The 25,063-nt window shown below is 45.7% G+C and overlaps 1 protein-coding gene across 1 annotated transcript in view; it reads left to right on the plus strand.

The window, feature by feature from the left end:
- Bmp6 (bone morphogenetic protein 6) overlaps positions 1 to 25,063 on the plus strand; it is a 144,366-nt gene that overhangs the window by 102,781 nt on the left and 16,522 nt on the right. Inside the window, exon 2 of the mRNA XM_005355058.3 lies at positions 11,040 to 11,232. Within this exon, the coding sequence (XP_005355115.1) occupies positions 11,040 to 11,232 (193 nt within the window). The remainder of the gene's footprint in view (positions 1 to 11,039; positions 11,233 to 25,063) is intronic.

The following is a 25,063-nucleotide window of genomic DNA, read 5'->3' on the forward strand; positions in this document are numbered from 1 at the left end:
GGATGGGGAGACAGTGGGGAGGGATGGAGGACAGTGGGGAGGGATGAGAGATGAGAGACAGTGGGGAGGGATGGGGAGACAGTGGGGAGGGATGGGGAGACACTGGAGGGATGAGCATAAAAAAAAAACAGTTGAAATAGTAAATGTTAGTGGCCTTTGACCTTAGATTCCTGTTGATTTTATGACAGTGGTAGCTAGCATTTGCTTTGTCTACATTCAGGGACTGTTCTAAAGACAGACAAGATAATCACAGCTGTGGTACAGCTTTGTAAACACTTCAGACATTAAGCTGTTTTTGCAACATCCTTGAGATTTGAGAGGGATGCATCCCAAAGGTTGTTTTCCAAACACAAAAGATAAGACTTCAAAATGTGGAAGTTTTTCGGGCAGTCTGTGGGCCCCCTGCTGACATGCTATCAGATCCGAGATAAAGAAAAGCAAGGGCTCAGGTCCTCACTGGCAGGAGGACCAGGCTTGGTTCCCAGGAGCAAATACACAGAAAGCCCAGGTTTCCACAAGAGCAAAGTCCGGCACTGCTGCAAAGCCTGAGACCAGCTTAGGCTCAAAACAAAGCCTGGAGCTATTGCTGAGGGTCACACAGCATTCTGGGACTCCTGGGCAATAAAGTGGTTCCTAATGGAAAACTGCATTTTGTGAAGAACAACAGAAACATCAATTTAAATATTCACAGAAAATTTCTAACCCAAAACTTGAAAACCCCAAATCCCCAAACACACAAGGAGGCACACTACCAAAGTCGAGAGCATCAGAGAGGAGGTCAACTGTCCTGGGGAATTTGGAGACTAAACCCGGGTTAGACTGAAACCATGGGAACAGCATGGAAAGAGAAGATAGCACCACAGGACAATTGAAAAGGACTGGACAAGCCCAACAATAATGACAACTGGAGTTATTAGAAATGAAAAATAATGTATTATATTAAACAACACAAGGAAGTATTGATGAGTTTGTAAATAGACCTAAAGAAATAATTTACTTCACCAACAAGATTTTAAAAAAAGAAAAAAAAGGAACTAAGAGATGAGAAATGTCAGAGTCTGCCATGTGTCTAGCTGTCGCTTCCGAGGAGACAATACAGAGGATGAAGCAGAGGTGTAACGCTGATAGATGTTTTGAGAAGTGATGGGAAATGGGGATCCACTGGTGCATGAGCTGCTGGGTAACCCCAGGGAGAGGTAAGAGAAGCACTCTGCAAGACCTGAGCTTGCTCCCTGAGCTCTGAGTCCAGGCTTAACCGCCTCCCTCACAGAGGATGCGCTGGCTGCCCAGCCTTGCTCTGCTGTGGAAGTGAGGGGGCTGGGAGAGAATCTGCTTTTCTTCTTAGATTGTTCAGCTTTGAGCAAATATGTGATTTTTTTTTAATCACTTGTAGAATACAAAAGTGCACACTATACATATTGAATTGTACTAAATGTGGCCTGGTTGCTTTATCTAGTCCTTGTAAGTGGGCAAAAAAATGTAGTCACTTGGTATCGGTGGTGCCCCGAGACTTCCTGATCTGCATTTGGTAAGTGCCAAATGTGCTCCCTGATGCCAGCTGAGATCTGCTATTTCCCTAGTGAGATGCAAATATGAAGCCACCGAGAATGTTCCTGACCTAAATGACATTAATACCTACATTTGGGAGTGAGAATGGTTGGGTTTTTTTTCTTTTTAGTAATGACTTGGTATATGACTCAGTCAGTCAGAATTCTTACCTTGTATGCACGAGGCCCCGTGTTCGGTTCCCAGGAACCCAATCCAGTTAGTGATGGAGTACTGTGTGTGACTGTACATTAAATAAACAATTTTTTTCTTCTTTCCCTTCATTCTCATTTCCTTTTCTCTCTGAGTTTTTCAGTTGAAATAGGTGTTATCTTTATATTTTTCTAAACCATTTTTACATGTATAGGTGCATATGTGGGGGGGGCAGCAAGGTGGTGTGAGGGTGTGGGGACGGGTAGATCTGTGGGGGCTGGAGTACAACCTTGGGAGTCGTTCTTTGTTTTATGAGATTGGCCTGCCGCTGGCCTGGATCTTTCTAATGCCCATAGGCTGGTTGGTCAGTGAGCCCCAGAAATGCATCTGCCTCTATTGCCCTTGCCCTGAGATCTGTAGACACATGTTTCCGTGCCTAGCAGAGACCAGGCCAAGACTGTGAGAATAGTAACAAGGGGATGAGAGACGCATCTAGCACAGGGCCTCGTGTGTGGAGCTGAGGAGCAAGTTCAGGTTCTTGGACTTGCATAGCAAGCGCAATACCACCTGGGATTCCTTCCCAGCCCCTCTCTAGACAGACAACTTAAATAGATATAATTCAGACATAGATGCCTTTTAGAAAAATATCCATATTGAACTACCTTTTAATAATCCAATTAAGCAACAGTGAGAAGAAAAATAACACTTAATTAGGCCCAATGAAGAAGGGGAAATTGGGAATGAATAACAGTTCTGAAATTCTTTTCTTTTCTTTTTTTTTTTTTTTTTAAGACAGTGGGCTTATCAGTGAGTACCAGGTCTTGTTGAAAGACCATAACTAAAAACAAGCAAACAAAACAAAAAACCCAAGGCACTCCTGAGGTGTGACACCCAAGATTGCCCTCTGGCCTTCACACGCATGCACACAGGTACCTACACACATACACAATCAGGCACGCACACACAAACCTTCCCTCAAAAATATGATCAGAGGGGGCTGGAGAGATGGCTCAGTGGTTAAGAGCATTGCCTGCTCTTCCAAAGGTCCTGAGTTCAATTCCCAGCAACCACATGGTGGCTCACAACCATCTGTAAAGAGGTCTGCACAGAATATTGTATACATAATAAATAAATAAATATTAAAAAAATATGATCAGAATGAGATGGTCTGTAGATAAGCCGCTAGACCTCTGAGACATAGACCGATTATTAGGAAGAGAGCGATCGTCCCTGGCAAAATCCAAGAGCATACTCCATGGGAGAGGGTATCCAGGCCTCTCTTGAACACACTGCAGAAATTCCAAACAAAGCTGGGTATGGTGGACTGCACTTAGGATCCCAGCACTCAGGGGGTGGAGGCAGGGGATCCCTAGCCTGAGCTTGAGGCCAGCCTGGGCTCTGCATTAGACCCAGCAATGTGGAGCATGTCTCTAACTCCACTGTCCTTTGTACATCCCTGACCTAGCTTCTAAAGCAGCACTGAAAAGGAGACTCATCCGCACTGTTTGAAAGGGCGTGGTTCTCATGTTGTCATTCATGTTGCTAGCTCTATTTTTTTTTTTAAATTAGGTTAATGGAATTTTTCGTATGTCTGACTAACGAGCTTTTAAAAATGAATCAAGAGACAAAACAATGAATTGGAAAGGAAGAACTCAACCGAGAGCCCAATTCCATTAAGCCAAATAGAGAAAGATCATTTTTTGAAATGTCTGAGAAAATTTGACAGATTGGTTATCCTAAGAGAGAGTGAAGAATGTTTTAATTTAGCTGGGTCTGATCTGATCATGTGATAGACATAGTGTTTATTTTTAGTAGGCTATTTTTATTGTGGTTAAACATATGAGTAGCCTAAATTTGTCATTTTTAAAGATGTGTCCAATTTTATTTTTGTGTGTTTAAGTGTTTGAGTGCATGTATGTATGTATGTATGTATGTATGTATGTGTGTGTATATATGTATATATGTATGTATGTATGTATGTATGTATGTATGCATGTACCATATGCATGCTTGATATCTGCAGAGGCCAGAAGATGGCATCAGTTCCTCCAGAACTGGAATTACAGGTACTTGTGAACCACCTTGGGAGAGCCAGGAATCAAACCCAGGTCCTCTGCAAGAGCAGCAAGCACTCTTAAGGAATAAGCCATCTTCTGATGCTTATTACATCTAAAAGCCTTTTGTGGACAGAGTTTTTCTGTGTCTCAGCAGTTGCTGTCAAATAACCACAGGAGACTTACTATTAATTATAAATGCTCTGTTGGTAGCTCAGGCTTACTACTAACTAGCTCTTACAACTTAAATTAACCCATTTCTAATCATCTATGTGCTGCCCCGAGGCTCATGACTTTTCCCTCTCCTGTATGTCCTGTTTCCTTTTCATCCAGCTGGCGACTCCTCTCACTCTGCCCTTCTTCCCAGTGTCCTTAATCTGGTTCTCCAGCCTAACGTTATCCTGTCCAGCTATTGGCCAACCAGATTCTTTATTAAACCAGTCGCAGAGACATATATTTACACAGTGTAAAGGAATATTCCACAGCCTTTGGGTGTGCAGTTCTATGGTCTCAAGTATATTCCTATTGCTCTGTAGTCATCTCCAGAACATTTTCATCTTCCAAACTACAATTCTATTCACTGACCGCTAACTTCCAATTTCCCTTCTCTCCACTCCTGGTAACTGCCTTCTACTTTCTCTCTCTTTGAACTAGGCTATCATATAAATGTAACTATACACTATGTATCCATTTGTGTCTGGCTTATTTCACGTAGCACAATGCCTTAAGATTTCATCTATACTGTGGTGTCTGTGAGAACATCCTTCCCTTGGAAAGCTAAAGAATATTTTATTGTGGGTTCACACCCTGTTTTGTTCATCAAAGGACACTTGCCTTGCTTTTTTGGCTTTGGACTGTTAGGAACACCACTTCTATGACATGGCTGTGACATATCCCGCGAGACAGTGACTGGTCCCATGGAAAGTCCACAATGAGCATACTGAATTATCATACTTTCTGTACAGCAGCCGTACCATCTGTGACACACAAGAGGTCCACTTTCTCCACATCTGTGCCAGCTCTTGTAAGTAATCTCCATGTTTTTAATAGATCCACCCAAAGTAAAGGTGAAGAAGAGAGATGGGACACTCAGCAGGACCTGCAGAATAGCTATGGCCACCTGGGGATCTGCAGCCCTGTTTCTCAGCTGACAAGCAGCTGGACATCTGCCGGAACCATCTGCCCTCTCCCTGGGAACATGCCTGTCCTGTGTTCCTAAGTGCCTGCTCAGTTTCCACCCAGCCTCTAAGCGGAAAAGAAAAACGTCAAGGGAAAAAGAAAAACACAAAACCCTATGAAAGAAAAACACAAAACCCTATGAATCACAGTGATTCACATATATGTAATAGAAGTGTTCATCTTTTAGGAGGCAAGGCATGATAGGTACACGGTTCATGTAAGAGGCTCTATGGGGCAGAGGTGGGGACCAGGCAGGAGTGCAGTGGCACTGGTCAAGTTCTAGGCCTAAGGTGGTGTTTCTTGCCCTGCTTCCGTGCCTGTCTCCCCGAGCTGCACCGTCATTAAATCTGTCATTTCTGTCCTTAGGGTAATGATGATCCGGGGTCGGTCTGGAATCTAAGCAGGTAGAATCTGAGGCAAACAGAGAGATTAAAGTGAGTCCTGGGGACCAAATTTGTTCCGTTTAAAGGGTGGAGTTCCGGTTTTCAGTCTCATTCTCTCTGTTTGAGGGTTAAAATGAAGGCGAGAGAGCACAGTGCCTTGTTTTGTTTTGTTTTGTTTTTTTTTTCACCGACCTTACAAAAGACACACAGAGAGAGTAGGTGACCTCGTACAAGGTTATTACTGCTTAAAAAGGGCTTTAACTGGTCCTTGAAGTAAAAATTCTTGGAAGTACTGCCCGGGAGAAAGCAGCAGCATTTTACTGGAGAAGAGGAGAATGTGACTCCACAAGCCCCCTTCTGGGCACAGTATTCTATCCTGAAAGACAAAGCTAAATTGCAGGAGGTATTAATTGGCACTATCTAGGGACTCAGCAAGGGCCCGTTCTGAACGCAGAGGGCTGGATTCTCAAATAACCGCCTGTGGATGTCACAGCATTTATTGCGTCCATTACCCGATGTCTGGCTATACTGAAGAGTGGTCTCACCTGATCTCGGGAAATGTTATCCCCACTCAACTGATGCTCGACCGTACAGTCAGCATTAAATAAGGGGGAAAAAAAGAAAGGGAAGCTGAGATTTCACGCTGCAACTTAAGAAAGGGTTTATTTTGGCTCAAGGATTAAGACAGGATACAGTTCATGGTGGCAGAGACATCACGGCAGCAGGAATGCGCGATGGGCTTGGTGGCAGGGTGGCAGCCAGAACCTGAAGCTACTAGTGACTTCACATCCACAGTCAGGAAGCAGGAATTAGACCAGAAGTAGGACCAGGCTAAGAAACTTTATAAAGTCCAACCCCGGGGACCCACTTCCTCCATTGAGGCTCCACCTCCTAAAGGCTGCGCATCCTTCTAAAACAGTGCTGTCAGCTGGAGACTGTGTCTTAAAACACGTGAGCCCAAGAGGACACCAGACATTCAAACTGTACCATTATATGGTCTTCGGGTGCACCTAGAGGCATGTAACCTAAGTGTATTTGTGTCGTATGTCGCTGTGAGCCATCGGCCCCTCACCCTGTGGTGTGAGAAAGCAACTTCAGTGATGATGGCTCTGCATCCGGGGAGGAAGAGAGGAAGGTGGACATCTCTCACCCAGCGGTGCGTGAGAGATGCAGAGGCTCTCAGGGCTGCAGAGACTGACTTTCCTCCAAAGAGGGTAAAAAGATGTTCCGCGTTGTCTTAGAAGGGAAAATGTCCCTGGAAGGCCAGGGGTTGTAATTCACACTGTAACAAAGTAATGCTTTCTCGTGTCTAGCATCTTTTTATAGTCTTTGAGAATTTGCCAGATTCTTTACCCTTTTTTTCCTCTTCCTTTGTGAGCTAAGCATGTAGCTTACACTGTGTGTGGATGTCTGCATGTGTGGGTGGATTTATATGGAGACCAGAGATCAACTCTAGGTGTTCTCCTCCACTGTTTCCCACCTTTTTTTTTTTTTTTTTTTTTTTTTGGGCTGGGTCTCTGGCTGTCCCCGGCACTTACTTATTTGGCTCAGCAGTCTCGCCTGCAGGCCTCAGGAATCCATCCCATTCCCACTCATGCCAGGATTGCATAGATGCACACCACCCCACCTAATGTGTGGGTCCTGGGGACCAGACTCAAGTCCCCCAGCTTGCCCGGCAAGCACTTGTCAGCTGAGCCGTCTCTCTCCATGCTGTCCTTAAATTTGGGGTCCTGTGGTCAATGCCTCCTGATTAAAGATGAACCTTCCTTGCCTCTATCAGGATTCTTCCTCAGCCCCGCACATTGTCTCCCGGTGTTGGGCAGTCTTCTGCCTTAAGAATTAGATGCAATTGCTCCCTTCCTAGCATAATCCTATGCCCCTTCCTCCTTCCTTTCTTAGCCTCTTCTGTTCATTTTCCTTTTCTTATATCAGTTGCCTGTCACACAAATCTCCAGGAATGTAGTGGCTAGAAACAGCAGTGCAGTGTGACTTTTCAGTCCTTTGAAGTCACTGGGTTTCTCATGTCAGCTGGTGGCTGTGCTTGGACTGTTCCAAAGCCCCGATGAACTAGATGTCTAACATGGCTTCCTCAATGGGGCATGGTTTCATGCCTACAACCCCAGTCCTGGTGGAGGCAGATGGATCAGTCATTCAAGGCCAGCCTAGTCTACATGGCAGGTTTGAGATCGTCTTGAGCTGCATGAGATCTTGTTTCAAAACACAAAAAACTGCCAGGTGGCGGTGGTGCGTGCCTTTAATTCCAGCATTTGGGAGGCAGAGGCAGGCAGATCTCTGTGTGTTCAAGCCTAACCTAGTCTACAGAGCTAGTACCAGGACAGGCTCCAAAGCCACACAGAGAACTCCTGTCTCAAAAACAAAACAAAACAAAACACGACAAAACAACAAAAAACCCAAAACAAAAAGCTTTAGCTAAAGAGATGGGTCAGCACCGAAATCATTTGCTGCTCTTGTAGAGGACCCATCTTCAATACCTAGCACGCACATTAGATGGCTCACAGCCACCTTTAACTTCAGTCCCAGGAGATAGGGTTCCCTCTTCTGGCTACCTCTGGTACTGCATACACATTTTGCACATGTTTTCGCACACACACACTCCCTCCCCCTCTCTCTCTCTCTAAACAAATACATCTCTAAAGAAACCTCAAAACTAAAAATAATTAACGTGATATGGTTGGACAGTTGTCCTCCCCCCCCCCTCCGTTATTTCTACTCCTCTCTTCCCCTCTCACACTTCCATGTCCTTCTGCCCTGGTCTGGACTTCCTCCTAGCAGGGAGGTTTCAGGCTATGAGACATCTTACACAGCAGCTGTCTCCCCCCCCCCCCCACAGGCATGTGAGGAAGCTCAGGGCCTGCAGCAGCGTAGGTAGGCATAGCTTCAGCTTCACCAGTGCCAGAGTGTACAGGCAAGAGCAGGTGACAAATACAGCTGGAGGTGGCTTGTTGGATGTGGTGGTCCTCAGCAAGGACTGATTGCCACACTTCCCATTCATTGCACACAGTTGGTCCTGCTACTTCTTGCAAATGGAAATGTCTTACTTTCTCGTATTTCATTTTATGTATGCAATTCTTTTCTATTCATAGTAAGAGATGGAAGGGATTCTTTGGAGAATTTTTGTGCGTGCTCTCTAAGGAATCTTTAAGAAACTCATTTCCATTTAGCTATATTAAATTAGTATCTAAATGGTCCTATAGAAAGGATATGTGGCTTTTCTTTTTCAAGAAAATCTCTTTGAGAAATCAGATTTAATTCCTCTTTAACCGACAATGATAATGTATCAAATTTAGGAGGCAGATCAGCTTTAAGGAAAGGTGATCCGCCTTCTGTGTGGCCGTCCTTGTGTGAACTCTTCAACAATCTTGCTTTTCATCCTCAGTCACTGACTAGCAAAGCTGCCATCGCACTGGGGACACAGCATCATCTACTCTCTGCTCAGACCTCGTTTGACTCTTCCTGAAGCCAGCGCTTTTTCCTAAAGGACTGAAAAGGGGAGATGAAGCTGTTAAGGCCTCTGGCTGCTCTTGCAGAGGATCCAGGGTCAATTTCCAGCATTCACGTGGTGGCTTACAACCACCTGTCACTCCTTGAAGTCTCTTGTAGAGCTGGTCGGTGTCATTTTCAAATCTTCCCGCCAAGAGATTTTTATTTACTTAAATCTTTTAAAATTATTTTTTAAATGTCTACGTGTTTTGCCTGTGTAGATGACTGTACCATAGTTTCAGAGAATCTCACACCCTCTTCTGCTGTCTGAACATCTTCGATGAGACTTTACCCTAGACTCCTCAACAAAAGTCCACTGACACTCGGCTCCAGTGGCTAGGATAGTTCTGGACAGTCTAACAGGTGGCCCCGGTTAAACTCAGTAGATCCCTAGACAAAAAGACATGAAAAGGGATTTAGACGTGTTGACATGGGTGGAAGGGAGATGAGAGGGTGGGGTAGGAGTAAGAGTGTATTATTTACATGTGTGGAGTTGTCAAACAGCAAATTAATGTCCTACAAATATTGTCATAGAACGGCAAGCACAATGTGGAGACCTCTGTAGCGGCAAGAGGGGAGAGGCACTGCCTGTCCTCCATGCATGGCCTAGCTCCCGAGTTTAGCTCAGGGTGCCCCTTTTCATGTCATCTACAGATGGTGACACATGAACAAAACTGGGGAGGGAAAAGCAACATGGAGGAAAAGGCTAGAAGGGTCAGGAAGTCATAGGCAAATATTAATTATCCGTAATGATTAATTATCCGTAATGATGGATTTCCTGATGACCTCTCCTATACTCTGATCATAACCCCTCACTATCTTCGTGTCCCTCTTTTGCTTTCCAGCAGCTCTGCTTTCCTGTCTCTTGTCACCCAGTGAACCGTCAAACATAGTAGCAGGTTGTTTATAGGAGCAGAGGCACCTCACCAATGGCTACACCACAGAAGATAATGTCTCCCCCTCCTCCAGCAACTGCCAATAGCATGTAGATCGTCAGGGTGTTGTGTGTGGGGGGCAGTTTATAAGTCTCTACATCTCCCATGACCAGGCCAAGTCTTACGTGGGCCATTGGCAGGCTGTCACACTGCCATGAGTTCATGCGTGCAGCCCACGTGCCATGCCAGGAGACAGCGTTCTAAACCATTCTCCCCACCCTTGGGCTCTGCCTTCTCTTCAGTGCTCCCCAAGCCTTGGATCTGGTGACGGACACAGATGTCCCACTTACGTTGGGCACTCAGTAGTCACTTATTCACCAACCTTGGAGCAGACCTGAGTCTCTGTAGTTCCCACTGTCCATGACAAACTGAAGCCTCCTTTCCCGAAGCTGACATCAGCACTGACCTAGGGGAATAAGGGTGAATATTTAGAAGGTAATTTGACAGGCATATCATATTTATTTATGAAAGAGCAATAGCCTTCCACTAGGACCCATGACCTCCCCAGTCATGGGTTTTTGGTCAGCTTTACAGCACCAGATGTGAGTGCCGTCCTGTGGCATGGACTGCAGGAAGCGACTGGCTACTGTCATAAGAGCTATGCCACTCCCCCACCAGTGGGCACTTCTTCTCTAGGTATAGATGGTAGCGGGCAGTCAGGGCCCACCGCTGAGGAGGATGGTTCAGACTCTGGTCCCCTAACCACAGAGCACCGTCCAGCACTAGGAGACCTCCCAGGCAGGAAGGGGGCCTTTATCTCAGTTCTCTCTTGATTCTCATGTTCTGCAGGGAGAGTGCATGGCATATCCACCACCAAGGCCTCAGCATCTTGTTCTGGTGGGCAACCAATTGCATCGGCTGCTAACCCGTATTGTTTTGGGGACCAACAACTCTTAGGCAGGTGTAGTGGGTGGCAAGTTCTTCTTCAATATTTCATTCATTTTCACGCCTTTCTGCACAGCCGTATTCTTTGGTGCTGATGAGGGAACCCGCAACCAAGAGTCTTTAAGTAACTTGACCTCATGCCAATCCTTTGTTCGACTCTTGAAACTCCTGTATTCAAACTGAACGCGGTACAAAGATTTTGCTTCATCTCGGGCAGAAGGGAGGATTTCAATCTCAACCTGCCTGGCAGTTCAGCCAGCGTTCCCTTCAGCCCCTTGGTCTCGTGAACCCACCGCTGGTCACTGGTAATCTGTGAAGTGAAACTGGGGAGCGGTCGTGAGATGAGCCCGTGGCACCAGGTCAAGTAACACCAGTGTATCACTCTCTCTTGTTTAACCCTATAGTGGAGTGCGACAAGGAGTTCTCCCCACGCCAGCGACACCACAAAGAGTTCAAGTTCAACTTATCCCAGATTCCCGAGGGTGAGGCGGTGACGGCTGCAGAGTTCCGCGTCTACAAGGACTGTGTTGTGGGGAGTTTTAAAAACCAAACTTTTCTTATCAGCATTTACCAAGTCTTACAGGAGCACCAGCACAGGTATGAAGGCTCAAGGAAGCCCAAAGGTGGGGCTGCTCCCTGCTTCTCACCCTCTCTCCTCATGTGACCCCAGGTGTCTTTGGAAGGTGGTCTGGCGGTCAAGGGGCTATTGAACATGAAGGGCTGGTGTGCTGAAGGGTAGTGTTTACCTGGCAGGGTGTTTTGTTGCTAAGTAGATTTTTTTTTATAAAGATTTATTTACTTATTATGTATACAGTATTCTACGTACATATATCCCTAAATATAGGGCCAGTAGAGGGCACCAGATCTCATTACAGATGGTTGTGAGCCACCATGTGGTTGCTGGGAATTGAACTCAGGACCTCTGGAAGAACAGCCAGTGCTCTTAATCTCTGAGCCACCTCTCCAGCCCCTGAGTAGATTTTTTTAAATAGGGGTCTTTCCCCCAAGCAAGTCAATAATACTTAGTAAACATCCTTGATGACCAGCTAATTGATTTATTGGGATAAACTGTTTCCTTCTATTGTTTGATCCTCAGTTTTGATGATTGTGGGTGGCTAAAATTAATGCACACATTTAAATTATAGAATAATGCTTACAAGTGAGTGCAAGTCAGGTGACTGCAAATATGTATTTGTGTATATAGTATACATACATGTTTACTTGGAATTAGCGTATTCAAACACTACCATTTAGATACAGGGAATGATAGATTACTTTTTCAGTATGTCTACGTTACTATGCTTTGCTAAAAATGAGTTCAAGTGACTGCTTTATAGGGGAAAAAAAATCTGCAATAAAGTATATTCATGGTGTTGCCTAGCAATGAAGAACAACTTGGCCAGCAACTGACGGAGCATGGACAGGCGGAGGACGCGGTAGTAAGGCTTTAATTCAAACCTGTAGTCCCAGAAAGGAAACCAATAGGTCTGAAGTGTGTTGAGCAGACGGGGATTTGTCTGGCACAGCACTAGGTGAGAACAGAATACAGGAAGTGGAGAGTCACATGACACGGGGTGCAGCTTAAGCCCCGGATAATGCCTAGAGCAACTGGAAAAGTAAATGCAAAGATAAGCACGAAAGAAGGGAGGAGACCCCAAATTTACAGACCCAAAGACACTTCAGTTTGGCCTTTTTCTGAAGCAGGGTTGCGGGGGCGTAGCTCAGGTTGCCCTCAAACTGGCAGTCTTCCGGCCTCTGCCTCCTGAGTCCTGGGATTATAGCACGCCCACAGTCTCCTTTGGCTTCTGAAACCAAATCTAATTTGCCTTGAAAGACTGTCGACTTTCCAGTAGGTTCCAGAGATTCCAGATTGACCCTGGTTTCTTCTGGATGTACAGATCTGTGGTGGGGGTGGGGGAGCTAGCCCTGGGAAGGGCTGCTGTAGCTTTGGAGGCACACCAGTGTCTGGCGCTCAGGCCCTCTCGGGTCCGTTCCCTGGGAGCACTGCTGGGAAGAATCTCTATAAGCTCCCAAGGGGACTTGAGAAAGAGTGTAGGAGGGAGCTGAGAGACAGAGAACAGGCTCTCAGAACTCCACCTGAGGGAGGAGAGAGACCGAAGAGGGCTTAAGGGGGAAGACAGAGCTGGCAGCCATGAGTAGGGAAAGGAAACTTTAGGAGGGAGCAAAGAGCAGAAGCTGTGGGACTGCAGGAGGCTCCTAGGGGAGGAGACAAGGAAAATGCTATAATTTGCTGGCTTGTCACCTGGGTGCCCTGTCCCTTTAAGAGACAAGCCCCACCCACTTCTAACTCCCTCCCCTTCCGCTTGGAAATCCCACCTCCTCTAGCCTGGGCTCTGTCTCTTCTGTCTCTCTTTTGTCTCTTTCCTGAAGAGATGACTTGCGATCTCTCTGCCCCCCCTCCTCTATCTCTCCCCATGCTCGCGCCCCCCCTCTTCTTCCCCCTTCTCCTCTTCTCCCTCCATAACTCACTAAATAAGCTCTATACACAAACTCTCTCTGCATGAAGTCTTCCACCTGTGAAGGTGACCCACCAAGGCCTCAGGGGACTCATCGAGGCCTGGGACCCACCAAGGCCTCAAGTTAACTGCCGCTATCCCTTGTGGGACTGCTGTCCCTCGTGAAGCTGGCCTTCCTCTCCCATCCTTATATCTTTAAAAAACAACAGAAAAGGTCTCAGGTGGCCCCAGGCTGGACTGCAGCCGGGGCTGTAGCTCCTAGGAGGAGGTGAGAGACTGAGGTTTTGGGGGAAAGGGATGGGTGAGCATCTAGTAAAGATGTCCCCATAGATAGCCAGATGGGTGTTGCGGTCCAGAGCTGAGAGTCCCCAGGTGGGTGCCTTGGCAGGGAGACTTAGAAGGCCCTAAGGGCTGGGAGACATACTTAACAAAGTAGCTGAGGAGTAGCAGGTGGAGGGAGGCCGCAGCTTAAGTACTGGAATCTAGAATTTGGAGTCAGATTTGGTGGACGGCAAAAGCCAGGAGAAACAAATAAATGCTCCGTACATACATACATCAGCAGCTTGGTTCAGAACGGATGCGTTCCTGGGACGGGGATTCATTTGTGTCATTCCTGGGTTTCAACACTGGATGACTGAAGAAAAAAAAAAAAAAGAAACAAAAGGAAGACATGACTGCTCCTAGGTGTGGATTGAGGTGAAGGTTAGGGAGGGCAAAGCCAGAGGCAGCAGCATCTGGAAAAGTCCAGGGTGAACATGGTTAGACTCATGGTTAGACTGAGCCAGGCCATGTGAGAGAAAAGGAGTTGGGGGTGGGGGAGGCAAGAGAGGAGCCACAGACCATGAGTGGCAACCTGGGCCAAGACACTGGTGTAGCCAACATGGCTGAGTTATATAGGGGCCAGAGGAGCTGGAGGAAGTGAAACCAGCTTAGTCCCTGAGCTGGAGAATTAGGGGTAAGGAACAGGAACAGTACCCTGTCAGCCAAGGAAGACTGTTAGGGACTGAGGAATGCTGGAAGAACCTGTTGGCCAGCGTCCCCTTTGATATGTTAATAGGCCTCTCAGTTACCCCTTTGTTCCAGGTTTGAGACCTAACAATAGAAGGACCAGCAGATGCCAGGCACTGGTGCTGGATAGATACACTAAAGCTGTAGGTCACGTCTTAGCTGGGATGGTCAAAGAAAGAGTAAGGCATTGGGGTATGGAGACGATGGACCAGGATTTCAAAACAAGGAAGATTTTGGTGTTTGCTTTTTCCTCATAAATACATAAATCTGGTAGCTTCACAAGAGCCATCTTCTTTGGGGAAACAAAGTCTCTCCTTGCTAGATACTCATCTTTTGATGCACTGGAGAGAACCAGCATTCAGTGGCTCCTTGGCCCTGTCTTAGCTGTTGGCTTTTCAATCTGCCCAACTGGATATTCCATTTCACTTCTCTAGTGAGAACAGCCTGAAGGTACTTGTTGGGATCAAGTTTGTTTGAAATGCAGGATTTTCCCTCTCTCACAAGAAGAGTCCTAACAAAAACACTAGGCTAGCAGTATAGTGACTGCAAAATCTTTCAAAAGAGTTTTTATTTCAAAGAAAGTGCTAGCAGGAGCTTTGTGAGATGTATCCTGAACTCTGGGCAAAAAGGAGCAGCTGCCACGTGCTCAGGAGGATGGCGACATCCTTCCTTGGGCTAGCAGTGCGTCTGGAAAGCAGAAACTAGAATGGTCCCAACCTTGGATGACTCTCGGGTTGATTTGTCTCATAGGACGGGAGCGCTTGGCAGTTAGGTGTGTTTAATTTGTGTGCCTAGGAGAAGACTAGGGAAGCTGGGAGACTTTCAGGCTGTTGAAGGCCTCCAGGTTGGGTGGGGGAGGTGTTCTTATCTGTGGGCCAGGAGCCCAGGCCTCCTGCTGCTTCCAAATGTTCTTCCAGAGGCCTCCAGACTTAGCTGCAGGGCTCCTTCTGCTGGTTTGACCTCCCCATCTGTACCATCTTGGGGTGTCTTGGCTGAACAGGCTTTTCTCAACAGAAAGGAAACTTTTTTTTTATCTAATCTGCACTGAAGTGCAATTTGTAGCATTTGCTGTGTTCACTTAATGTAACAAATGTTTGTGCTACAAAGTAGTTAGTTGGCCTCCTCGAGGGAGGGGAGTTGGGTTTTTAAATGCTAACTCAGAACTTCAGCTAAAGGCAGAAGAAATGCCTTCTTGCATCTCCTGACATAAAGAGCTGATTGGGAGGTGAGAAGAGCCCCTGAGAAGGCAAGTACTGGCTGTAGAAATGTGTTTCTGTAAGTAACTGGATCAGTTAAGTTTACAACACCACTAGCAAGTGACTTCTTAAGGACAGGGTGCTTAATCCAGAAACAGGGTACTTATTCCAGAAACAGGGTACTTGACCCAAAGCCTGAGAACGCGTATTGAGATGGAGCATATATAAGTCAAGGAAAGACCCGAAGCAACCCTTAGGTTACAGTGAGAGCAACCAAGCCCGAGGTATTGGGATACCCTATGTCTATTACTTCTTTTTAAAATTTGCTCTGTGGTGGGCTAGCAAGATGGTTCAGTAGGTAAAGGTGCTTGACATTCACGCCTGGTGACCTGGATTCAATCCCCATGAAGGTAGACAGAGAAGCAACTCCACAAAGTCGTCTTCTCATCACTATACACATGCCGTGGTGCACACCTGCATCATGCACACACATGTCATGGTGCACACATGCATCATGCACACACATGTTGTGGTGCACACATGCATCATGCACACACATGTTGTGGTGCACACATGCATCATGCACACATGTCATGGTGAACACATGCATTGTGCACACATGTTGTGGTGCACACATGCATCATGCACACACATGTCATGGTTCACACATGCATCACGCACACACATGTGGTGCACACATGCATCATGCACACACATGTTGTGGTGCACACATGCATCATGCACACACATGTCATGGTGCACACATGCATCATGCACACGCATGTCATGGTGCACACATGCATCATGCACACGCATGTCATGGTGCACACATGCATCATGCACACGCATGTCATGGTGCACACATGCATCATGCGCACGCATGTCATGGTGCACACATGCATCATGCGCACGCATGCATCATGCACACATGTCGTGGTGAACACATGCATAGTGCACACATGTCGTGGTGAACACATGCATCGTGCACACATGTCGTGGTGCACACACGCATCATGCACACACATGTCATGGTTCACACATGCACCATGCACACACATGTCATGGTTCACACATGCATCATGCACACAGGCACATGCCTGTGTGTCACAAAATGACAATAAAAATTAAAAATCAGGGGTTTGTGAATGTTTATGTTTTAAGATGAGTTTATGGAATGTGTGTTACTGTTCTCTAGCTATGAAGAGACACCATGACCAAGGCAATTCTTAGAAAGCATTCAATTGGGGCTTTGCTTATAGGTTCAGAGGGTTAATCCGTTTCCACCATGGTGGAAGCATAGTAGGAGGCAGGCATGGGGCTAAGAGCTACCCCCTGATCCACAGGCAGCAGACAGAGAGATATTGGGCCTGGCGAGGGCTTTTGAAACCTCAAAGCCCACTCCATCCCCAGTGACACACTTCCTCCAATGCTCCACACCTTCTCGTCCTTCTAATCTGTCTCAAAGAGTTCACCAAACTGGGGATTAAGCATTCAAATATATGAGCCTATGAAGGCCATACTTATTCAAATCACCAAAATATTCATGTATGAAATTCTCAAAGAATTAATAGAAAATATATTTAAAGCGAGAGCAAGATTTGCTACTTCAAGCAAATACATCCTTACAGTAATACTGATGTAAATTTGCTCTTTATATAGAACTAGCAGTTGGGAAAAGGTCTGCCTTTCATATCCTATTGTTAGGTTTCCCCTGCTCCATCAAATAGGAGAGGAAAAGGTCACCTTTAAGAGAAGAAAGCATGGCATATTTGAGTTTTGCCGAGGCTAACTAATGCTGAAAATATGGTTTGTTGTGTTTCCTAAAAGTCACCTGATGACTTGGAGGTTATTTCTAAGCTCAGACAAGCAAGAAATGCCCAGAAGAGGTCAGCATGCCCCATCCTCCATCTTTGGAGCTCAGATGCAGGTGTCACAAGGATGCTCCGGTCTGTTCCCATTGGTGGTAGAGCATGTCTGTTAGAATTCAGGCCTTCATACAGACGGCCTTTCCATTCTTCAATTGTTCTCTTGACCCATCTCTGCCCATCCACATGTTTTGTAGAGGAAGTGAGAGAGAAAGAGAAGAATGGAATAAATTTGTGTGCCACCATCCGCACTCTCCCACAGATCATCCTGTTCGTTTACTTCTTCATTACAATCTTCTGTGGGATGTGCACAGTACCTGTCTTCATACTTGGAGTGCACTTTCAGGCCGCTCTGAGTTCCCCTTGCCCTCCCATACCCACGTAGAGTAGTAGGATGGTAGGACATTGGTACACACACACACACACACACACACACACACACACACACACACACACACAGGACTTCTATCACATCTGTGTTAGACTTTTCATGGTGACCAAATTTAGCCAGGAAAGAGTAGCTTGGGGAAGATGGGATTTTCTTTTAGTCCATAGGTTCATGACCAGGGAGGCATGGTGGCTTTATCTGTGGAAGGAATTGGGGCACAGACTGTTACATTTTCATTCATGAGGAAGCAGAGAGCGACTATGGTATTGAGGGGCACACCAGGGCCCCATAAGCCCATCCCAGAGACCTACTTCTGCAATCAGGCCTCATCTCTTAAAGGTTCCACAATCTCCCAAAACACCAGCATCAGCTGGGGATCAGCTCTTCACACTTGACTCTGTGAAAGGTATATTGTGCTTAAACTATAGTAGATAGTTAGGTAAATTAGGCAATTTTGAGGCCTTTCTGCTACTTTTTGTCTGCAGTTCTTACTCAGTAAATTTTTCATTCCTGGAAGTCCAAGAGATTCTTGTGAGAGCCAGTCAGAAATTCTGAGAAAGAATTTCTTTTCCGAGGTGTGGCTAGCCGGTCCATGCTTGAGTTAGTCACCTCACCTCTGCTGGTTCTGGCCCTCCACGTTCTCCCTATCTCACAATTGTATTGTTTGGCAGGGATGGCTTATTCTCTTTGGGTATGATCCCCTTTCTTTACCATGTTCTTGTCAAACTGGTTTCTTGGGAAGACATTTAAAGTAAGAATTAGTGAACTTAAAATACATTTTTTTCCTGGTAAAAATAGCATTAAGATGTGTATATGAGGGGGAGGTAGGGGAGAGGGAGAATGCATACATGTTTGCTATGTGAGTATGTGGATGGAGAGGGTTGAGGAGAGGCCAGAGGAGGGTGTCAGGTGTCCTCCTCTTTCTCTACCTTATTCCTTTGAGGCAGGGTCTCTCCCAGAACCCAGAGCTCACAATTTCTGGCAAAGCTAACATCAGGCAAGCTCCAGTTATCCCATCTTTATCGTACACAGATCCGGGGTTGCAGAGAGATGTGTGACCATGCTCAGCGTGTTACATGAGTACTGGGGTTCTCATGGACCCAACTCTGGTCCCCCATGGTTTCGCAGCAAACCATGGAGTCATCTCTTCCATTCTGGCATTGAATGTTTACATGCTATTGTAAACGGTAGTGTAATATGATGTAGTGTGTGTGGTTTGTGCTCCCATGTAGAACTGCAATTGATTTTTGTGTGTTGATCTTGTATCCAGAAAAACTTGGAGTTTTCTGTTGACACTAATCATTTTTTTTGTTTATACTTTTGAAATGTCTATGAGTATAACCCTATCAACTGTAAATACCTATGTAATTTCTTTCTTTAAAATTCATTTTTTTTTTTTTGCTGCTGCCTTTTTTTAAATTTTGCTGGCTAGGAAGTCTAATGCAATTCTTCTGACATCTACTTATTCACTAACCTTGGTGGGGGCGAGTGAGAGATTTGCTATCATACTATTAGGAATGATTGTTATGAATATTTCTATAGATGTTCAAACTAAATAGACTAAAGAAATTATCCTCTAAACTTCCGAATTGATATAACATTTTGTGTATGTGTGTGTGTATATATATATATACACACACACACACATATATATGTATATATATTCTGATTTGATAGGAGTATGTGTTTTTTCTCCTTTTTAGTGTGCATACATTAAGTGGTTTTCAAATATTAAGGCAGTTTCAGACCCTGGAATAAGTTCAGTTGGTGATTTGTTGCTGTTATACAGCTTGGATTCAGAAACTGCATCTTGATCTAGTATCTGGGTCACCTCTGGGTCTATTGCCATCATCTTTTTAGTCCCTTGATTGGTTTTTTTCCATTTGATTTTATTTCCTGACATGCCTGACAACTTTTTTGTTTATTCAATTTTGTGTATAATCTAATAAAAACAGTTATAGACACTGTTGCTTTCTTGCAGACTGAATTCAACATTCTTCTGGAAGTCCGAGGCAGTGCAAGCCAATCATTTTGCCCTTTTGTCCCGGAGGAAGCTGGGCTTTGGGTTCCCCAGGGCTCATCTGTTTCTGGTTCCCCTCCTCTTGCAGTTTAGCTCCCTGGGGGTTTCAGCTGAGACCAGGATCCTTCCCAGAGGCCCTCATCCTTGGTGGGCTTGGAACTCACTCTCTCTCTCTCTCTCTCTCTCTCTCTCTCTCTCTCTCTCTCTCTCTCTCTCTCTCTCTCTCTCTCTCCCTCCCTCCCTCCCTCCCTCTCTCTCTCTCTCTTTAAACTCCCAGCATTGTGAAACTGCCAAAAATCCTCCTTTGCTCTGAAGCTTCCAAACAGCTTCTCTCTGCTGTTTTCTCAGCTTCCTGTCCCATGTATACACAGCTTCATATTTGGCAAATATCTCAAATGAAAATATTGGTGTTCATGGCAGCCAGCACTTGAGGAAGAAAACTGAATCCAAACCTCTGAGATCACGTTGACATGTTCTCTTCTAGAAGGCTGTTTCCTTAGCGACCTTCCTCCTTCATGTCCTCTCTCCCTTCAACCCATCATCATCTTCATCATTATTAACATTTGAACTCTCATTTTTATCTTTAGCTGGTGATAGCATGCCAAGCTCCTGCTTTCTGCTTTGGTTTATTGGTTGTAGGAATTCACAAGTGTTCTGAAATGAAAATGGCAGCAAACATCTTGCCTCGCCACCCTGCCCCACTTGGGGTTCTTGAATGTGACCCCATGTGTGCTGCCCGGCTTTCTTCTCTCTGATGATTTCAAATAGGCTTGAGTTTTTGCCCATGTCTTCCTTTTTTAGGGTGGTGGGGTTAGCTTGACACATCAAAACCAGAAGTCTACATCATCTTAGGAGACCAACATCTTACTAGCATTTTAGTTCAAAAGTCTCTAAACAGATCTCCCACAGATATATATATTTGTTTTTGTTTTTCGAGACAGGGTTTCTCTGTGGCTTTGGAGCCTGTCCTGGAACTAGCTCTGTAGACCAGGCTGGTCTCGAACTCACAGAGATCCGCCTGCCTCTGCCTCCCGAGTGCTGGGATTAAAGGCGTGTGCCACCATCGCCCAGCTCCCCACAGATATGAATACGTGTGTTATGAACCAAACATAGATCTACAAGAAGACCGGAGTCCAGGAACTGGCCCAGATCCGGGATCCAGGACAAGCATCTCTTTAGTCCAGCTCTACTCGTGAGCAGACGGTGCTGTTACGAAATGTTCTTGGGTTTCCAGCGAAGATAGAACTCAACCTTTTCAGATACCAGAGACAGTTTCTTTTCTGAAAAGAAGGGCAACCTTGGGAGAATCAGGATGGGAAGTTGCTTTTGCTGTTTGGAGAGAGAAAAAGCATTTATCATGGTGCCCAGCCACACCATGTTCCCTTTCCTACCTGGCTTTCACAACTGAGTGTGCGCCTCAGGCAGGCAATAACCCTTTCAATATTTGTTCTTTTCCCCCTGAAAGGGGGGCAATGAAAAGGGGGGGGGACCTACAGCTTGGGTGATGAAACCAGCTAGCTTCTCCGGTTAAGTATATGTCCCTTCTACTCAGAATGCTCTCTACCTGAGGAAATACAAAACCAAAGCTCAAGCTCAAGAATGTCCCCAGCCCCCACCCCCAGATCCTATGAGCTGTTCGTAAAACACAGTGTAGACTTAAAATTATAAAAATACTGCATATACTCAGATGAATGCAGAGGTGTTTCCTGCTGGAGGACAGTCGGGATGTGTGCGGTCAGAGAGAGCAGCAGTCTTTGGGAACTGCCTACATACTTGGTCAGCTTGAATGAGGTAGGAAAATGGGCTTAGGTTTCTGTGCACTGCGCCTTATGTATTATTCATTACTAGGAGCTGATTGCTTTTGATTGCATGCATCTCCATACATGGGGAGAGGCAGACGGCATTAGTGGTTAGGATTATTTTATGAAGCTTCTCCCCCTCCACCAAATTAGCCGTATTTTAACTGTTTTGTTACCCTACATGGGACAAAGATAGAGAAATGTAGGATCAGAGAATTAAAATAGGTAAGATTAAGATGTATTCTTCCTCCGAAGGTATAGGGATTCTGCATTCTCTTTGTGTTTGCCACTAAAGGCAGGCTGGAACAGACTCTAGACCATGGAATCAATGGTTTGTTTAAGTAGCTGTAGAAGACATATTGAGAAGCCCTGGATATACACAACTCCCTTCCCACCTCCTCTATCTTCTCAAATACTGAAACTTTAGGCATGATCGCTCTGTGTGTCTTCTTAGCAGTCTAACTTGATAGCCAGTCCATAATACATCCGAGCTCATGGCCCAGCTTCTGCCTGATGTGCACTGTTTCTGAAAGGAGAAAGTGTAGGTGGCCTCCGAACTTAGGTCTAGGAGCAGGCAAAGGGAGAAGTGAATACGGAATGAACAGGGGCTATGCTCTGGGCCTTGCCTCGTGGAGTGTTCTCCAAGTCCAGTAGTGTCTGCATCGCTCTCAAGCCTGTCAAATGTATGCCTGCTTGAGACCCACCTGGGCCTACTGAGCCTGAAGCTCTGCAGTCTGATGCAGTCTTCTCTGGAGATGACAGAGAAGATGGGGAAGAGCAGGTGCTATTGGCTGTGTGGCCATGGTGACCAAGCTACTTCAACTTTTGCCAAATCTGGGCTGTGCTGGGCTGTGCTGGGCTGTGCTGGGCTGTGCTGGGCTGTGCTGGTCATGTGTCTATATTAGGGTGTTGGTGAGGAGCTAACATATTGAAGAGTTCTTGGGACAGTCACAGGGGCAACACCGTTAGTATTTTCTGTGTTCCCGTTCTGATGGCAAAGTGCTTTGTATCGGGTGAAGATGAAAGGGTCTCTGTTGGCATTTCAGCATCTTCTCAGAATATGGTTGTCACCAAGGTGAAAGCTTAGCACAACCAAGTGCTACCACTCAACTGAAATGATGAATTTATGTATTTATTCAGCATTGCCGCTCAAACCCATGTGTATGCCTGCATGCATGTATGTAGTGTGTGTGTGTGTGTGTGTGTGTGTGTGTGTGTGTGTGTATAGCAGTGCATCCTGGTTTGTAACACTCTATCTTCAAATTTATAGTTCCCTTTCTGTCTTTCTTGTTGCAAAAATTTAAATACGTACCTTACATTAAGAAAAGCTCAAGTGTCAAATGTTCTTCAATTGTTTTTTTTTTCCTTTAATCTGCTCAAAAATTAGAATCTCCTTGTTAGAATGAGTTTACCAGTGTTGGAATTTTGTTTGTGTCTTCACTTTCCACTAAATCCAGACCCGTACATGGCAAAGACATGCGTTATGAATCTGCTTATTTTAAATAAATAAATTCTACTTTATCAAGAACATTTTTTTCCCTAATAAAATGAGTTCTGGCAAACACAGCTGTTTCTGACAGGGCACCGTGACCTTGGGTACAGTCAGGAGGATGGCTATTCGGGCATCTCCTGCCCGTCTCTGGAATGAATGAAGCAAAGGCCCACGGTGTTTTACCCAGGGGAATATTACCAACCTGGAGGGCACCTTGGAAGCTGAGTCACAGGAGGAACTCCGTGGGGACAGTTGTGTCTACCAGCCAGAACCTTCCAGGTTTGTGAGTGGAATGCCAGCTGGTCGATTTTAATTCCAATGCTGATTTTAATTTGTAGATCTCTTCAGTTAGATTTGCCGATTGGTAAAAACGTTTCCAGGTTGATTACAGCCTGTGGAAATTCACGTCCTAGAGACACAGAGAAGAGTGACATTGCTCTGTCTTTGGGCGTGGACACCTCGATTATCAAACAAAATGGAATCTGAGTGGTGATTACGAGCACGGTTGCCAAAAGGTGCCTTAAAGATTTCTTTAGTTTTGGGATTTTCCTTTCCCTTGCCATTGTTATGTGAGTTGAGTCTGCTATGCGAGCAGGAGTCCAAATAACCACTTGGGGTGACTGTGGTCAGATGGGGAGTCTCCATTTGGGGGTGCAGAGTATCTTAGCTGAGGCTATCTCATTTTAGCTCTGCCAGAATGCGATTAAGAGGAATCAGATGCATCTTGTTCGGTTTGAGGGACTCTTTTTCCCCCAGGGCTAAGGGGGGAACCCTTACACGAGCTGGGCAAGTCCTCTGACACTGAGCTAGAGCCCCCAGTCTCCCCGAGGAAGGCCACACTTTACTGAGGAGTCAGTACACTGAAAAGGCCACAAGACACCGAAGAAGATGAATAGATGGGGGCCAGACAGTTCCTAGATGCTATGAGATTGTGCCTTCAAGTTTCATTCCTGTGTAATGTTCCTTACACTACTTGTGTAAATAGGTGTTTCTTGCTCCACTTTGTTTTAGTATAACGAAATACCCAAGACTGATATTTTACAAAGAACAGAGACTTCTTAGTTCACAGCCCTGGAGTAAGGGCAATCCCCGATTAGGGAGCCACGGCTGGTGAGGACCGTTTCTTATGTCATTGCCAGGACAGAAATTAGAAAGGAAAGAGTAGATAGAGATGAGGGGGATTGACCTCTATCAGAAACCTTCCCTGGTGACAAGGATACCATCCATTCATGAGGGAAGAGCCCTTGTGACTTAATCAGACCCCAGAGACCCACATCAGTACTGCTGCACTGGAGAAGAAGTCACAACCCATGACTTTGGGGGGGCACCTTCAGCTCTTAGTAGATGTGAGTGGTGACTTCGCACTGAACACACTGTTCTCTTGAATGGGAGGAACAGGGCAAAGTCAGGATGGTCTTGGGGGTGCCACCACAGCTAGCCATACTGGGAACTTGCCAGCATGCTCCTCTCAGGCACCATGACCCTGGTGTGTGAGGCCAGCTCATGATTCTAACCCCGTAGCTGCCCTGTTTCTATATGTAGCCAACTCTGATCTTTAAATGCACTTTTTTTTAATTCCCTACTTTTTCTGAGTCCTTGTTCAGTATTTTCAGCCTGTGGACTTTTCTAGACTTTGTTTTTTATAGATGGGAATGGAGGCCATAAAGCATGATCCCCTGGTGCACAAGCCAAGAACTATTGCAAGGAATTCCTTCTAGTGGAATATTCCAGACGAGCTTCTTGACAAGGACACTTGCATATGTGGCCATCTCTGTCAGTGAGCTGTGGCCAGATCCTGTAGACAAACCCTCCAAATCAATGGGTTTCATGTCAAGGTTACCTGAACTCATGAAAGCTTCCACCTCTTCTGTGGGGAGGTAGGAGGTGCGATGTGGGCATCCGTGTGGAGGTCAGAGGGCAACCTAGGGCTTTTCTGGGGTGCGGGCATCTGTGTGGGGATCAGAGGGAAATCTAGGGCTTTGCTTGGGTGTGGCATCTTCTGGGGGGTCAGAGGGCAACCTAGCGCTTCGGTGGGGTGTGGGCATCTGTGTAGAGGTCAGAGAGGCAACCTCAGGCATCAATTCTTTTATTTATTTATTTATTTATTTATTTATTTATTTATTTATTTATTTATTTATTTATTATGTATATAATATTCCGTCTGTGTGTATGCCTGCAGGCCA

The sequence above is a fragment of the Microtus ochrogaster genome, chromosome 16, assembly GCF_000317375.1.
Source record: "Microtus ochrogaster isolate Prairie Vole_2 chromosome 16, MicOch1.0, whole genome shotgun sequence".
In the NCBI taxonomy this organism is placed as follows: Eukaryota; Metazoa; Chordata; class Mammalia; order Rodentia; family Cricetidae; genus Microtus; species Microtus ochrogaster.